Genomic DNA, 17,793 nt, shown 5'->3' with positions numbered 1-17,793 from the left:
TAGTTAAACCAGAAAGATCATAATTATAAACTGCCTAAATCAATCAGCAGGATTATGTAACTGGCAGTGGGCAGTTGTTTTCCACTAAATTCAGAGTAAAGACTGAGTCTATTTTTATGCTCAAATTTTGTGAGTTGTAAATGTCATTTATATACCTCTAGAAAGTGGTCTTCTCAGCCCAGTAGACTGGGCTACTTAAATTAGTCATGCAGATGCAGGCATCCCCTTTGCAGACTGGTCACTGTATCTTTTGAATGATTTCTCTCACTACTCCTTTGGAGTGAGGAGTTAGCCCGATGGACTATTCATCATTCATGTTTTATGGAAAACTTCCCCTGAATAAACATACCTGCTCTGGATATTCCTTTCCCTCCAATGTGTCTGTATATAATTTACATACTGCAGAATTTTTATTTTTGTTGCTCCAGAATCTTGCACTGTGAGGCTCTAATATTAGGTTTTTCATTTTAATTGATTTAAGCTTGTTATATCCTCTTGATGAATTGCCCATTTTGTCATTATTAAGTGACCTTTTTTATCCCTGGTAATGTTCTTGCTCTGAAATCTACTTTATCTGATATTAATATAACCAATATTGCTTTCTTTTGATTAGTGTTAGCATAGTATATGGAGAAGGCAATGGCAACCCACTCCAGTACTTTTGCCTGGAAAATCCCATGGACGGTGGAGCCTGGTAGGCTGCAGTCCATGGGGTTGCTAAGAGTCGGGCACGACTGAGTGACTTCACTTTCACTTTTCACCTTCATGCATTGGAGAAGGAAATGGCAACCCACTCCACTATTCTTGCCTGGGGAATCCCAGGGACGGGGGAGCCTGGTGGGCTGCCATCTATGGGGTCACACGGAGTCGGACACAACTGAAGTGACTTAGCAGCAGCATCATAGTATATCCTTTTCTATTTGTCCTGTCAGTTTTTGTTCCTTTTCTTTTTTTTTTTTTGTTTCATATCTTCCATGTCTCTACATAACCTTTTGAACATATGAAAACATATGAATGTGTGCAATATAGTAACTATTTTAATATCCTTACCTGCTAATTTTATCATTTGTCATTGCCAAGTCACTTTTAATACATTGTTTTCTTTCTTTTATGGATTGAATTCCCCTGCTTTGCATGCTGGTAATTTTTATTGAATGCCAGACATTATGAATTTTAACTTTTTGACTGCAGGATATTTGACCTACAAATAGTTCTGGAGTTTCATTCTGAGACATGATTAAGTTACTTGGAAACAATTTGATCCTTTGGGGTCTTGCTTTTTAAGATTTGTTAGGTGAGACTAGAGCTGTGTTCAGTTTAGGGCTCATCGTTTCTCCACTACTGAGGCAAGGGAGACCCTTCTGAGTTCCCTACCCCCTGAGCTGAAGAATTGATGCTTTTGAACTGTGGTGTTGGAGAAGACGCTTGAGAGTCCCTTGGACAGCACAGGGATCCAACCAGTCCATCCTAAAGGAAATCAGTCCTGAATATTCATTGGAAGGACTCATGCTGAAGCTGAAACTCCAATACTTTGGCCACCTGATGTGAAGAACTGACTCATTTGAAAAGACCTTGAGGGAGGGGGGTTCAGGATTGGGAACTCTTGTACACCTGTGGCGGATTCATGTCAGTGTATGGCAAAACCAATACAGTATTGTAAAGTAAAATAAAGTAAAAATTAAAATTAAAAAAGGAAAAGAAAAGACCTTGATGCAGGCAGGGAAAGATTGAAGGCGGCGGGAAGAGAAAGGGACGACAGAGGATGAGATGGTTGGATGGCATCACCGACTCAATGGACGTGAGTTTGAGTAAACTCCATGAGTTGGTGATGGACAGGGAGGCCTGGCGTGCTGCAGTCCATAGGGTCACAAAGCGTCGGACACAACTGAGCGACTGAACTGAACTGAACCCAGCGCCCTGTGAATTGAGGTTTTCCAGGCTGGTCAGTGGGAGCACGTTCTATGCCCAGCCCTGCATGAGCCTGTGCACTGTTATTTCTAATCTTTTCAGTGGTTTTTTTCCTTGGCCCAGGGTAGTTTCATGACTCACATGTGCTGATCCGTGCTGAATGTTAAAAGGCAGCCCTCTGCAAATCTCCGGAGTGTGCTCTCTGTGTAGCTCTTCCCTGTCTGATGCCCTGTCCTATAAGCACTGACTGCCCTCGTCTTTCTGGACCTCAGCTGCGTCTCCTTGGTTCAGAGTTCCCCAGGCTCTACCTGGGTTCTTCCCTGTGCTGCAGCCTGGGTTCTCTTCTTCAGGCAGTAACCTGGGCAATCACGGCGCTCACTCTGTTTCTCACCTCTTAGGAATCACTGTTGTTTTTTTTTTGCCTGATGAGCAGTGTCTTCAAAACTTCTTCCTTATATTTTGCCCTTTTTGGCATGCAATCATGGGTAAATCCTGACCCTATTCCTCCATGTTGGCCAGAAATGGAAGACTCCAGAATCACATACCATAGATACATAATTTCCTCAACTAGAGTATAAGTTCCTCAAAGTAAAGAATCTCTTATTTTCCTTATGCTGTCTTTCTGGGTCATTAACTAGACTATACAAGCTCACTAAGCATTTGTTGAATAAAGAGGAATTTATTGGGACTTCCCTGGTGATCCATTGTTTGGAAATCTGCCTGCCAATGCAGGGGACATGAGTTTGATCCCTGGTCCAGGAAGATCCCTCATGCTGCAGAGCAGCTGTCTGTGCACCACAACTATTGATCCACGCCCTAGAGCCTGTAGGCTGCAACAAGAGAAGCTACAACAATGAGAAGTCTGTGCACTGGGCCCAGTACAGCCAGAAATTAAATAAATAAAAAAATTTTTTAATTACCAAAAAAAGAGGCATTTATTGGTGATCATATTGTAATATTGAGCAGGTGTCATGGGTGCTACTGGGTCAAAACAAAAATTCCTCTCCAGAATCTGCCCCATGGTCCTTTGATTTGTTTGATTTCAGGTTTGTACACTTCCTATCAAAAAGCTGTCCCCAAATCCCCTGTGGACATTATAGTGGCCGAGTTCCCTTAAATCTTTCCTGGAACAGTGTAGCTTATAAACATACACATAGTAAAATTAGCTAGGGCCTTTCTCTTTAGAAATGAAATAACTAAGAGATGACTCTGTTTGTATTTATTGTACCTTTTATATACTGAGCAAGGATGGGACCATGACAAAGACAATATTTAACATTCTGGTAGTTGTAACTTGATATCAGAGCAGAAGAGATGAAGACTTTTGAAGAAAGGTCCTGGCAATAAAATTAATATGGTTCGTAATATTTTACTGATTTTTGGAACAATAACAAGGGTCTTGGCAAAATATTCCTTTTTTTTTTTTTTTCTTTTCTCCTCTTGGCACAAACACAGTCTGGATAAATGCCTACATTTCAGCTACTATTATATAAATTTTATCTTGGTTTCTTCTATTTCCTTAGCTGCCATTTTGTAGTTGCAGAAACATTACTGAGCTATTTTAACATTCTTAGCAACCAAGAGTCATAGCCTTGCTTTTCTTTTATTGCATTTGGGAGTGGTGAAAGATTTTTTTATGATCTTATCATTCCTTATTTTCATATTTTGCTACAATGTAAAGAACTCTAATTTCAGTTTTTAAAAAATCCAGTTTTAGACATTGCTTTGTTAAATAAGGAAATTAAAGTTGTCAGATAGAATGCTGTATACTGAAGAATAGAAGTGAATAGCCGTTTTTTTAGACATTGTATTATTTCAAATAAATACAAATATTAAAAGTTAGAAGTCAGGCTTTCTGACGATACTTCAAGGAGAGAAAAGGTAAAATTAGTACAGATTATCATCCTAATCTTTTAAGAGCTGTAATTATATGGATTACCACTTTATCAACATGAGTAGATAAAAATAAGAACCATATAGGGAGCATTTTCAAAAATATCCATGCCTAGCCAATCTTCATTTTCTGAATTAAAGAATCATGGATGTAGACACTTGGGACTTAATGGTTTTCAGTACTTCAGGATTGTTTTTGGAAAATGCTCTCTCTCTCTCCAACATACACATGCAAGAAATTCCAGAGAAAATAAGAATAAAGAATTAACATGGGTCTATTGTGTTTACTGTATACCAGTTGCTTTATATGTGTTAAATCATTTTATCAGAATGAGATTGAGAATCCATGATTTGAGAAAACACATCAGAAGGAAGATGATTGTAATGAAATAGTATACTAATGAAGTTTGTTAACAGATGGTTTTGGATAAAAGTAGTATCAAATTTATGCATTTCCCTACGCACTGCAAACATACACACCCCTTTACACCCCTACATAATAATTGTACATCGAATAAAAGCTGAGCGTTTCACTCATCCTGTAAGATATCGAGGGCACATATCACATTAATTGTTATAATGGAGATCTATTTATCAGCATCTCTTAGTAATTAAGATTTGTAACTTAAATCTCATTTATATGAGACTAAATTAACACCCATGTTTACAAAGGCATTTTCTGTTAATATGGAATTGATCAAGCAGTTTGTTAACTATGTAGTTCTCAGAAAACAGCTTATTTTGACACACACACTGTCTGGCTGAATGTGTCTCAGAAAATTACCTTTTTTTTAATCTTTATAATTTAGGGGGCCAAATATAAATTTACTCAAAACAACAACAACAACAAAAAGCCCTTATTTAATATATCAGCCCCTTCAGTTCAGTTCAGTTCAGTCGCTCAGTCGTGTCCAACTCTTTGCAACCCCATGAACCACAGCACACCAGGCCTCCCTGTCCATCACCAACCCCCAGAGTCCAACCAAAGCCATGTCCATTGAGTTGGTGATGCCATCCAACCATCTCATCCTCTGTCGTCCCCTTCTCCTCCTGCCCTCAATCTTTCCCAGCGTCAGGGTCTTTTCAAATGAGTCAGCTCTTCGCATCAGGGGGCCAAACTATTGGAGTTCACCCAGGACTGATCTCCTTTAGGATGGACTGGTTGGATCTCCTTGCAGTCCCTTAGTGTTTTTTTTAAAAAACATCTTTATTAAGATGCAACCCATATCATAACATTTACCCATGTAAACTGTACAACTCAATGATTTTTAGTACATTCACAGAGTTGTGTCACGATCAATAGTCTTAAGTTTAGAACGTTTTTATTATCCCTGAAAGAAACCTTAAACCATGAGCAGCCAGTCTCTACTCCTCACTGAAACGCTCCAGCCCTAGGAGACCACTCATCAACTTTTTCTCTAAATTTACCTGTTCTGGACATTTCAAATAAATGGAATCATACAATATGTGTTTCTGACTGATTCCCTTCACTTAGCCTGATGTTTGGGTTGGGAGTTTCATCTGTGTTTTAGTAGGCATCAGTGCTTCATTCCTTTTTATATGGATCAATAATATTTCATTGTATGGAAACACACACTTTGTGTATTCATTCATCAGTTGATGAACGTTTGGATTGTTTCAACTTTTTAGCTGTTAAGAATGATGCCGCTGTGAGCATTTGTGATTCCCAAGTGGCGCAGTGGTAAAGAATCCGCCTGCCAATTCTGCGGGCTCTATCCCTGGGTCGGGAAGATCCCCTGGAGGAGGAAATGACAGTCCACTCCAGTATTTTTGCTAAGAAAACTGTGCGGTCGCAGAGTCGGACTCGACTGAGCGACTGAGCACACAGCCTGCTTTCCGTTTTCCTGTGCACAAGTTGCTATTTACACCTACCAGTGAAATTGCTAGGTCATATGGTGACTGTTTTTAACAATTTGAAGAACTGCCAGTTTGTTTTCTAAAGTGACTGCGCCATTTTACATTCCCACCACCAGTATTAGGGTTCTGATTTCTCTCCATCCTGGTCAACTCTTCTCTTTTTGATTATAGCCATCTTTGTAGCTGTGAAGTGATAACACTCATTGTGGTTTTGATTTGCATTATCCTAATGACTAATGGTATTGAGCATTTTTTCTTGTGCTCTTAGACGTCTGATATCTTCTTTAGATAAATGTTTCTTCAAACCCTTTGCCTATTTTTAAATTGATGTCTTTTTATTCCTGATTTTTGTCAGTCAATATTTGATTTATTATTGATAAATATTCTTTGTATATTCTAGATTTTTTTTATCACATATGTAATTTGAAATTGGTTTCTCTCATTCCAGAGCTTACCTTTTCACATTCTTGGTGGTGTCAGTTGTCCCACAAAAGTTTTAGATTTTTATATAGTCCAATTTATTTTTTCTTTTGTTGCTTGTACTTTTTTGTGTTATATCTAAAAAATCATCGCCTAATTCAAGATCATGGAGATTTACTCTTATGTTTTTGTTTTTGTTTTTTTAGTGTTATAGTTTTAGCTCTGATATTTAGATCTGTAGTTCACTTTGAATTATTATTTTTGTATGGTATAAGATATAAGGGTCCAACTTTGTTCTTTTGCTATTGTCCCAGCACCATTTGTTGAAAAGACAACTCTTGCTCAATTGAATTGTCTTAATATCCTTGTATTGATAGAAATTCAATTGACCATAAATACACTAATTTATTTCTGGGTTCTGAACCCTGTTTCATTGATGTAAATGTCTTTCCTTGTACATCAAAACGCTATCTTAATTACAATAACTCTGTATTAAGTTTTTCAGTTGGAAAGTGTGAATCCTTCAGCTTTGTTCTCCTTTTTCAAGATGATTTGGCTATTCTGGGTTCCTTGGATTTCTACATGAATTTTAGTGTTACCTTGTCACTTTCTGCGAGTAGCTGAGATTTGTTCAAGGGATTGTTTAAGTCTGTAAATCAATTTGGGGAGGACTCCTTAGGTTTTGTATTCATAATACTAAACTTAAGTTCTGCCTGTTTTATCCTTTTTTAGAGATATTTTCTTTTAGTTTTCTGTAAGATTTTATACATACTCATCAAAGTATAATTCTTACAGTGTATTCATGTTAAACTAATCATGAAGAAATATGAAGTGATTATTTTTTGTATTGTTAAAAGCACAAAACTGTGTAAACTAAATACTGCTACAGCAAAAATCTCTACATACAGAGAAAATAAGTAGAGGAGTATCAGAGGAGGCATCAAATTATTTCACAGCTGTATAAATTAAGCAAAATTCTGTCACAGAATTTCCCTAAGTCCTTGGAAATTTTGTTTTGCTTTGTTGTTTCTTCTGATGAGATTCATTTTGTATTTGTAAGTATTAGCAAAGGTTTTTGGGGAAAAATTAGATATGAATAATGCCTTTATGGCCTGTATAGGTAAGGATTACAAAAATAAACATTTTAGAGTTTTGTAACACTTTAGATTCCATTGGTCCCTAGAATAAGATGTGGGCAGCTATTTGATAGTTAATGTAGTTTTGTTCACCAAGTGAATACTATAATCCAGTGGTTCTTGACATTGGCTGCTATGCATAAGAATTCCTAGAGAGCTTTTGAAAATCCAAATGTCCCATACAGCACATCAGACCAATTAAATCAGAATCTCAGTGGGTGGGGTGGGGTGTTGGGACTTGGACATCAGAATTTATCAAAATTGTCCAGGTGAATCCACTGTGCAGCTAGCATTAGCCATGGTGATAGACATTTGAAAGTCCCGATAAGATCTTGCTCAGGAAAATATAATTATCCTGAAATGGCATTTAAAGGCATACCATCTGAATTGTATGCCACTTTGTTACATCAGCCACTGTGAAAAGTGTTATGGAATTATCAGGATGTTATTATTTGGATTTGCCTTTGCCTGTGAACTAATGATAAAAGATTATCTAATAATCACCAGAATTCCAAAATTTGATGCTAAGAAGATTAATTATGTTCTACCATATAGATGGGTGCTTCCCTCCTAGCTCAGTCAGTAAAGAATCTGCCTGCAATGCAGGAGACATGGGTTTGATTCCTGGATCGGGAAGATCCCCTAGAGAAGGAAATGGCAACCCACTCCAGTATTCTTGCCTGGAGAATACCATGGACAGAGGAACCTTGCAGGCTACAGTCCATGGGGTCGCAAGAGTCGGACACGACTGAGTGACTTTCAATTCACTACTGCCATAGAGATAGGGATTTGAGTTGAAATGTCCACTGCTAAAGGGTTAAGTCTGATAAACCACCAGTTTATTGGAAAAATTACTGGGTTGAGAGTTGGGGAACCCGTGTTCTTGTGCTCACTCTGCCATGTAACTTTGAACCAGGGTATTTAGGTTATAGTTTGTACAATGAGGTAACTGAGCTGGAGGTGATCACCAAATTATTCAGTAAATTGAATTGCCTGTTATGAGCAAGGCAAGAGTGTGGGATTGGACCAGAACATTGGGAAGCTCACAGAGGACAGACAGACATGCCAAATGTGTAAGTGTAGCTATAGTGAAATGTTCAGGGAATTAAGGGAGCACAGTACTTCATCTGGTTCAGTATTGGGACAAATGTTTTCTGTTTAACAACCATTCACAAATCCTTTCTTTCTTGCTGGCAGAATCCATCTCTGAAATAGACTGAAAAGGCCAGATGTTGCTTTTCTAGCTACTCTTGCAGGGAGGCATGGCCCCAGTGCTGGTCAGTGAGACCAGTGGAGGAATCTGTCAGACAGTTTTCCTTAACAACAGTTAGCAGTTGAGAAAGTTCCCTTCCTTCCTGTCATGACTTTGCTGCATGAGGTTGTGATATGTAGTGTTACAAAGATCATCTTGAGACTAATGGCCTGAGAACAAAGGCCTCCATGCTGGTTATAGTCAAAGAGAAAATATAGCCTGAATTTTTTATGTCAACATTGAGCTACTGAACTAAACCTTCAGCCACCTCCCTGTGGAGTTATTAAATGATATAGAAATACTTACTGTTCGAACCCTTGTTGCTTTGAGAGTGATCTGTAGATCACTGGTCACCTGGGAGGCTGGTTAGAAATACAGGTTCTTAGTGCTTGTGTCAGACTTACTGCATGAGTCTGCACTTTAATAAGATCACTAGATGGATGATGTGCACGTTAAAGCTTGAGAAGCGCCAGTTTAAACCACTTTGAATTGGATATTCTGTTAAATGCAGTTGAAAGCTTCCTTACTAATATAAGTGAATTATAGTTTGCTTAAAAGACTTCTAATTCAGATGTAGGAAGTTGCAAGAAATTTCTTATTCTCACCAAAACAAGCAATATAAACTACATAATCACAGTTAAAAAAAAAAATACCAGAGAGCTTGAAGACACAAATCTTAGTCACTCCAGAAAGTGGTAAGTCTTCCATAAGAGAAGTGACCCTCTCTCTGCCTTCTTTCCTGACTGAAATATAGGAAAAAGGCAGAAAGCACCATAGAGAGGAATAAGAATTTTTAAATTTCTAATGGCTGTGTATGGGCTAACATGATAGAGTGTAAACCAGTGAAGTTATAGTCTGTATAACTAAATGGCTTATAGTTATAAAGTTCGGTCCACTAGAACTTCCTGCCATGATGGAAGTGTTCAGGATCTGTGCTAACCAGTGTGGCAGCTACTAGCCAGATGTAGCTAGTGTGACTGAGAAGCTGAATTTTTATTTTAATTAATTTAAGCCCAGTCACATGTGGCCAGTGGCTACCATGCTGGACAGTGCACTGCGTGAGATAGAGTGAGACTGCACTGCCCTTTAGGTCTTCGTCTAGTGTTAGGGATCCTACTGCAAGAACTAAGGCAGGGAAGCACAGCTGAGAGAAAACTCCCGAGGTATGGTTTTAGCTCAGGAGATTGAGAGAAAGAGAGAGGAGAACTGAGAGAAATCCCCTTCAGCCCACCTCCACCTTCACAAAGTGTAGAGCAGACAACACGAGAGCAGGGCTGAAAGAAGCAGGCATCTCAGAGCTCTCAAAATCTCACTGGAGCTCTAATGCCAGGCCTTGCTGAAGATTAAGTCCTGATCTTTCCTCAAGCGAGGAAATGAATCAAACTAAAGTTGCAACAAAAAGCCCAAGTCCAGCTCAACTGTAAAGCATATAACTTCAGTCTTGACCTGAGGGGCATGCCCCTTTCTGGGGACAAATTTCATTTCCTTTAGTCTCTGCTATACTTTTCTACAAAAATGCCCAACACAAAATGAAAGATCTTAAGACATGTGTGGCCCATAATCAAGGAGACAGTCAATAGAAGACCCAGAGGTGATCCAGATATTGGTGTTATGAGTCAGAAACTTTGTGGCAGAAATACCAGATCTGGTGGACAAGGTGCACCACATGTATGAACAGATGAGGAATTTCAGCAGAAAAATGAAAACTGTTTTTATTTTGTTTTTTTTTTGTTTTTTTTAAATAAGAAATGGAAATACTAAAAAATAAGAAATATAATATCAGAAATTAAGATATTTTAGATGGGCTTAGCTGAAAATACCTGACAAGCTTAGGCTAGATTCCTGGGAGCAGTGTGCATTGTGGGAGGTTTCCTTATGAGTTACACTGATTGCTGTTTACCTTGAATAAGAATAAACAACACTCACTGCCCTGATTATTAAGCCCACAAATATTTCTTTTGATAGAACACTGCATAGATTTACCAGCCACATGGCCTCATATTTTCCTGGTTATTTTCTGATAGAAAAGAAAATAATTGAACTTCTGTGAAGACACACCTGTGAAGGCCTTCCTAGATTCAGTTTAGTTCAGTTGCTCAGTCGTGTCCAACTCTTTGCGACCCCATGGATCGCAGCACGCCAGGCCTCCCTGTCCATCACCAACTCCCAGAGTTCACTCAGACTCACCTCCATCGAGTCAGTGATGCCATCCAGCCATCTCATCCTCGGTCGTCCCCTTTTCCTCCTGCCCCCAATCCCTCCCAGCATCAGAGTCTTTTCCAATGAGTCAGCTCTTCGCATGAGGTGGCCAGAGTATTGGAGTTTCAGCTTTAGCATCATTCCTTCCAAAGAAATCCCAGGGCTGATCTCCTTCAGAATGGACTGGTTGGATCTCCTTGCAGTCCAAGGGACTCTCAAGAGTCTTCTCCAACACCACAGTTCAAAAGCATCAATTCTTCAGCGCTCAGCCTTCTTCACAGTCCAACTCTCACATCCATACATGACTACTGGAAAAACCATAGCCTTGACTAGATGGACCTTTGTTGGCAAAATAATGTCTCTGCTTTTTAATATGCTGTCTAGGTTGGTCATAACTTTTCTTCCAAGGAGTAAGCGTCTTTTAATTTCATGGCTACAGTCACCATCTGCAGTGATTTTGGAGCCCCCAAAAATAAAGTCTGACCCTGTTTCCACTGTTTCCCCATCTATTTCCCATGAAGTGATGGGACCGGATGCCATGATCTTCGTTTTCTGAATGTTGAGCTTTAAGCCAACTTTTTCACTCTCCTCTTTCACTTTCATAATTTTTACCTCTCTCAGGAAGTAAATGAGAGGCAGTGTTGGTAACTTGGTCCCACTGTGTGTAAGTATATCTTGTTTGGTCAGCTTGTGCTGCAGTTTTTTTTGTTGGTGGGTTTTTTTTTTTTTTACTTTATTTACTTTACAATTCTGTATTAGTTTTGCCATACATTGACATGAATCCACCACGGGTGTACATGCGTTCCCAAACATGAACCCCCCTCCCACCTCCCTCCCCAAACATCTCTCTGGGTCATCCCCGTGTTCCAGCCCCAAGCATGCTGTATCCTGCATCTGACATAGACTGGCGATTTGATTCTTACATGATATTATACATGTTTCAATGCCATTCTCCCAAATCATCTCACCCTCTCCCTCTCCCTCTGAGTCCAAAAGTCCGCTCTACACATCTGTGTCTCTTTTGCTGTCTTGCATACAGGGTCATCACTTCCATCTTTCTAAATTCCATGTATATGTGTTAGTATACTGTATTGGTGTTTTTCTTTCAGGCTTCACTCTGTATAATTGACTCCAGTTTCATCCATCTCATCAGAACTGATTCAAATGTATTCTTTTTAACGGCTGAGTAATACTCCATTGTGTATATGTACCACAGCTTTCTTATCCATTCATCTGCTGATGGACATCTAGGTTGTTTCCATGTCCTGGCTATTATAAACAGTGCTGCGATGAACACTGGGGTACATGTGTCTCTTTCAATTCTGGTTTCCTCGGTGTGTATGCCCAGCAGTGGGATTGCTGGGTCATAAGGCAGTTCTATTTGCAATTTTTAAAGGAATCTCCACACTGTTCTCCATAGTGGCTGTACTAGTTTGCATTCCCACCAACAGTGTAGGAGGGTTCCCTTTTCTCCACACCCTCTCCAGCATTTATTGCTTGCAGATTTTTGGATCACAGACATTCTGACTGGTGTGAAGTGGTACCTCATTGTGGTTTTGATTTGCATTTCTCTAATAATGAGTGATGTTGAGCATCTTTTCATGTGTTTGTTAGCCATCCATATGTCTTTGGAGAAATGTCTGTTTGGTTCTTTGGCCCATTTTTTGATTGGGTCGTTTATTTTTCTGGAATTGAGCTGCATAAGTTGCTTGTATATTTTTGAGATTAGTTGTTTGTCAGTTGCTTCATTTGCTATTATTTTCTCCCATTCAGAAGGCTGTCTTTTCACCTTGCTTATATTTTCCTTTGTTGTGCAGAAGCTTTTAATTTTAATTAGATCCCATTTGTTTATTTTTGCTTTTATTTCCAGAATTCTGGGAGGTGGATCATAGAGGATCCTGCTGTGGTTTATGTCGGAGAGTGTTTTGCCTATGTTCTCCTCTAAGAGTTTTATAGTTTCTAGTCTTACATTTAGATCTTTAATCCATTTTGAGTTTATTTTTGTGTGTAGTGTTAGAAAGTGATCTAGTTTCATTCTTTTACAAGTGGTTGACCTGTTTTCCCAGCACCACTTGTTAAAAGAGATTGTCTGCTCCATTGTATATTCTTGCCTCCTTTGTCAAAGATAAGGTGTCCATATGTGTGTGGATTTATCTCTGGGCTTTCTATTTTGTTCCATTGATCTATATTTCTGTCTTTGTGCCAGTACCATACTGTCTTGATGACTGTGGCTTTGTAGTAGAGCCTGAAGTCAGTCAAGTTGATTCCTCCAGTTCCATTCTTCTTTCTCAGGATTGCTTTGGCTATTCGAGGTTTTTTGTATTTCCATACAAATCTTGAAATTATTTGTTCTAGTTCTGTGAAAAATATTGCTGGTAGCTTGATAGGGATTGCATTGAATTTGTAAATTGCTTTGGGTAGTATACTCATTTTCACTATATTGATTCTTCTGATCCATGAACATGGTATATTTCTCCATCTATTAGTGTTCTCTTTGATTTCTTTCATCAGTGTCTTATAGTTTTCTGTATATAGGTCTTTAGTTTCTTTAGGTAGATATATTCCTAAGTATTTTATTCTTTTTGTTGCAGTGGTGAATGGAATTGTTTCCTTAATTTCTTTTTCTACTTTCTCATTATTAGTGTATAGGAATGCAAGGGATTTCTGTGTGTTGATTTTATATCCTGCAACTTTACTATATTCATTGATGAGCTCTAGTAATTTTCTGGTGGAGTCTTTAGGGTTTTCTATGTAGAGGATCATGTCATCTGCAAACAGTGAGAGTTTTACTTCTTCTTTTCCAGTTTGGATTCCTTTTATTTCTTTTTCTGCTCTGATTGCTGTGGCCAAAACTTCCAGAACTATGTTGAATAGTAGCGGTGAAAGTGGGCACCCTTGTCTTTTTCCTGACTTTAGGGGAAATGCTTTCAATGTTTCACCATTGAGGATAATGTTTGCTGTGGGTTTGTCATATATAGCTTTTATTATGTTGAGGTATGTTCCTTCTATTCCTGCTTTCTGGAGAGTTTTTATCATAAATGGGTGTTGAATTTTGTCAAAGGCCTTCTCTGCATCTATTGAGATAATCATATGGCTTTTATTTTTCAATTTGTTAATGTGGTGGATTACATTGATTGATTTGCGGATGTTGAAGAATCCTTGCATTCCTGGGATAAATCCCACTTGGTCATGGTGTATGATCTTTTTAATGTGTTGTTGGATTCTGATTGCTAGAATTTTGTTGAGGATTTTGCATCTATGTTCATCAGTGATATTGGCCTGTAGTTTTCTTTTTTTGTAGCATCTTTGTCAGGTTTTGGTATTAGGGTGATGGTGGCCTCATAGAATGAGTTTGGAAGTTTACCTTCTCTGCAATTTTCTGGAAGAGTTTGAGTAGGATAGGTGTTAGTAGGTGTTAGCTCTTCTCGAAATTTTTGGTAGAATTCAGCTGTGAAGCCGTCTGGACCTGGGCTTTTGTTTGCTGGAAGATTTCTGATTACAGTTTCAATTTCTGTGCTTGTGATGGGTCTGTTAAGATTTTCTATTTCTTCCTGGTTCAGTTTTGGAAAATTGTACTTTTCTAAGAATTTGTCCATTTCTTCCACGTTGTCCATTTTATTGGCATATAATTGCTGATAGTAGTCTCTTATGATCCTTTGTATTTCTGTGTTGTCTGTTGTGATCTCTCCATTTTCATTTCTAATTTTATTGATTTGATTTTTCTCTCTTTGCTTCTTAATGAGTCTGGCTAATGGTTTGTCAATTTTATTTATCCTTTCAAAGAACCAGCTTTTGGCTTTGTTGATTTTTGCTATGGTCTCTTGTGCTGCAGTTTTATCATTATCATTTTCCCTTCCCTTCACATTTTCATCTTTTCATTGAACATATGGTAATAAAATATCAAATTTTCACATACCAAGAACTATGGGTTTCTAGAAGAACTATTTTCTTAAGTAACCTTGTTACTGTCCAACAAGGCTTAGAAGAACAGTGCCAGAAGGTTTCAGATGACCACTCAGTACATACAGAAATCTCTTTTCAATTAGAACTTAAATTTTTGGAAGTTTTAAAAAATGTATTTATTTATTTTTGGCTGCATTGGATCTTCTTTGCTGTGCAAGGGCTTTCTCTAGTTGGGGCAAGTGGGGCGACTCTTCCTTGTGGTGCACAGGCTTCTCACTGTGGTGGCTTCTCTTGTTGCAGAGCCCAGGCTCTGGGGCTCAAGGGCTTCAGTAGTTTGGTATACAGGCTTAGCTGCTCTGTGCCACGTGGCATCTTCCTCAACACTGAACACGTGTTCCCTGCATTGGCAGGCAGATTCTTAACCACTGCACCACCAGGGAAGTCCAAATTTTTGGAAGTTGAATTGCCTCTGCCATCCCCCAAGGGACTCTACCAGTTCTTGGCTTAAGAGTAAGCAAGTGAATTGTTTTATTTCCTTAATCTGTTCATAGATTTTTTATGATTTAGTTTTTTTTTTTTTAATATTTGTACAGTGGCTCATTATTACTCCCAAAAGCATCTTCCCTGGTGGCTCAGAGGTTAAAGTGTCTGCCTCCAATGCAGGAGACCTGGGTTCGATCCCTGGGTTGGGAAGATACCCTGGAGAAGAAAATGGCAACCCACTCCAGTATTCTTGCCTGGAGAATCCCATGGGTGGAGAAGCCTGGTAGGCTACAGTCCACAGGGTCGCAAAGAGTCGGACATGACTGAGCACCTTCACTTACTCCAAAAAGAGCCTATTTTACTTTCACAAATGGGAAAATTTCTCAGTTCATTTTCTTTCTTTTTTTTTTTTTTGGTTCTGACTCTTATGGCCACAATATTGCATTGGAAACTTATAAATACATGCTGAAGATGAAACAATTATTGTAGATGATAATTTTTTTTTTGCTTTCCTTATTTATTTTTTAAGTTCTTAATTATATTTATTTTGGGGGGTATCACTGATTAAAAATGCTGTGATAGCTTCAGGTGAACAACAAAGGGACTCAGCCATACATATATATGTTGTAGATGTTAATCTTGATTTTTTATTTCAGCTTCAGTTGTACATACTTCTAATAATTTCTGTTAGAACAAAATGGTAATGAGTTACTAGCAGTAATAGTGAAATTAACAAACTGCTTTATTTTACAGGGAAAATATTTATCCCCAAACAGAAACCTGTACAGACTTTTACAGAAGAAAAAGTATCTCTTGATCCAGAACTAGAAGAAGCTTTGACAAGTGCTTCTGATACAGAATTGTGTGACCTCGCAGGTATCTCCTAAAATAAACTAATTTGTGAGTGAGAATAGAGGGGGAAAATGCCAACACACACCTGTATTCACTACACAAATGCTGTCTTTGCCTAGCGAAGTGCTCCTGAATATGTAACCATATATTTGGCTTTGTTTTTAACACTATAAATCTGACATAAAGGATTTTGTTTTTTTTAATTCTCTTAGTGATCAAATTTTAATGTTAATGGAATTTATTGATTATTGGATGTCTTTTTTCCCCCTTCTTGCCATCTTTGAAAGTCTTTATAAAAGGCTTTCATCAGCCAGTGCTCAGCTAAAAGCCATCTCCAAGGTCAACTGCTATCCCATTTTATCAGAAGACCCAGAAATGGGTAACTTGAAATTAGATAAAATAGTCAGTCCTGAGGTATCATCCCACTTTCCTAACTTTTCTGCAGTGAGATGGAACTCCAAACCTCCCTGTGATTTTTCACTACCCATTTCTTATCTGGACCAGTGTCTGCCCCCAGCTACCTCCACCAACACCCATTTTCCTAGACAGAAAAATATGATGCCTGGGAAGATCTTAGTACCAAATAACCCCAAGAATTAACAAGAGGACAGTCAGGGTGTGGTACCACAACTGGAACAGGTATCTTATTCCCTGGGGGGCTGAGGACTAATGAATTTGTAAACAGTACACTCATCAGAATGGAATGGGCCCGTACAGTAGTAGCTTCTGCCTCATTTGTGCAAAAGAGCAGCAAAACAAAGCCACATTTATTTCTAGTCCTAAGGGATGTGATTTTAATCTTAAATGTGAGAATTCAACTGTACTTTTTAGTACGCTGCTCTCAGCTGAAGTACAAATGTAAATTAATATTAACAGTCAAGGTTAAGTTGAAAAATCTGTTTTTTATCTCATTCTGTTTGGAGAAACATTGTGAGAAGGGTGGATGGATAGCAGTAGATCATTTCCGTTTTCTCTCTTGGCCACCAGATGGAGCTAAGCACAGGTTTACATTTAGGGTCAAGCTGGCTCCAGCTGCGTATAAATTCAGAAGTGGGGAGAAAGTACAAGGGTATTGATAAGAAAGAGATTGTAGGGGACTTTTTTAAATCATGTTGTCTCCTTTTTGGGGCTACAAAATGTGTGTTTAATTGAATATGAAAATGTCTAGAGAATATTAAAATCATTGATAGAGATTTGGGGGTATAAAATAACATTCTTTTTCTATATTTATAGCTATTCTTGGGATGCACAATTTGATAACAAATACACAGTTCTGCAACATAGTGGGAAGTAGTAATGGTGTCGACCAAGAACATTTTTCAAGTAAGAACTTACAAAGCTTTGTGAATTTTAATCTTTTGTTAATTATGTGTTGTTTTCTCCATGTAATAACTTCAGTATTTGCATGCCAAATGTTACATATGTGTGCTGGAATCCTGAGATTCCAGTTACATGGTATTGACAATAGAAAGTCATTGAAAATAGAATATTAAATATTGTATGCTTAATGTGTCAGCAGACATAATAGGAACCACTCTCACCTTACTAAATAATGCTAATGGTAGATGCTATAGAAACCAGTCTAACTTGGCTTTAATTGACATTTTGTTTTCAGTGTTCCTAATTTTCAGGAAATCTACAACAGTGCTGACAAAGAAACTATATTATAAAATCAGATTCAGGAGAAAGCAAAGAATTCTTCAGACCCTAAACCTTTTTGTCTGACGCAGTGTTAGACAGACTAAAGCAAAGCTTTTTTAAAATTTTATGTGTAAGACATTTTAAAACTACCAGATTGTGTAGTAAATTCAAACATGACTTAAGTGCGCAAGAAGTAAGTGTCTCTATTCACAGCCATCCTGCCTTCTA

General features: G+C 38.2%; 1 protein-coding gene across 1 annotated transcript in view; it reads left to right on the top strand.

Moving 5' to 3' along the window:
• Window positions 1-17,793, top strand: part of TMOD3 (tropomodulin 3) — a 93,881-nt gene that overhangs the window by 63,114 nt on the left and 12,974 nt on the right. Inside the window, exons 4-5 of the mRNA XM_052646944.1 lie at window positions 15,826-15,948; window positions 17,158-17,247. Coding sequence (XP_052502904.1) covers window positions 15,826-15,948; window positions 17,158-17,247 — 213 coding nt within the window. The remainder of the gene's footprint in view (window positions 1-15,825; window positions 15,949-17,157; window positions 17,248-17,793) is intronic.

This window comes from Budorcas taxicolor, chromosome 10, assembly GCF_023091745.1.
Source record: "Budorcas taxicolor isolate Tak-1 chromosome 10, Takin1.1, whole genome shotgun sequence".
NCBI lineage: Eukaryota > Metazoa > Chordata > Mammalia > Artiodactyla > Bovidae > Budorcas > Budorcas taxicolor.
The sequence above is the reverse complement of the archived record's forward strand: the minus strand, read 5'-3'. Positions and strand labels throughout refer to the sequence as shown.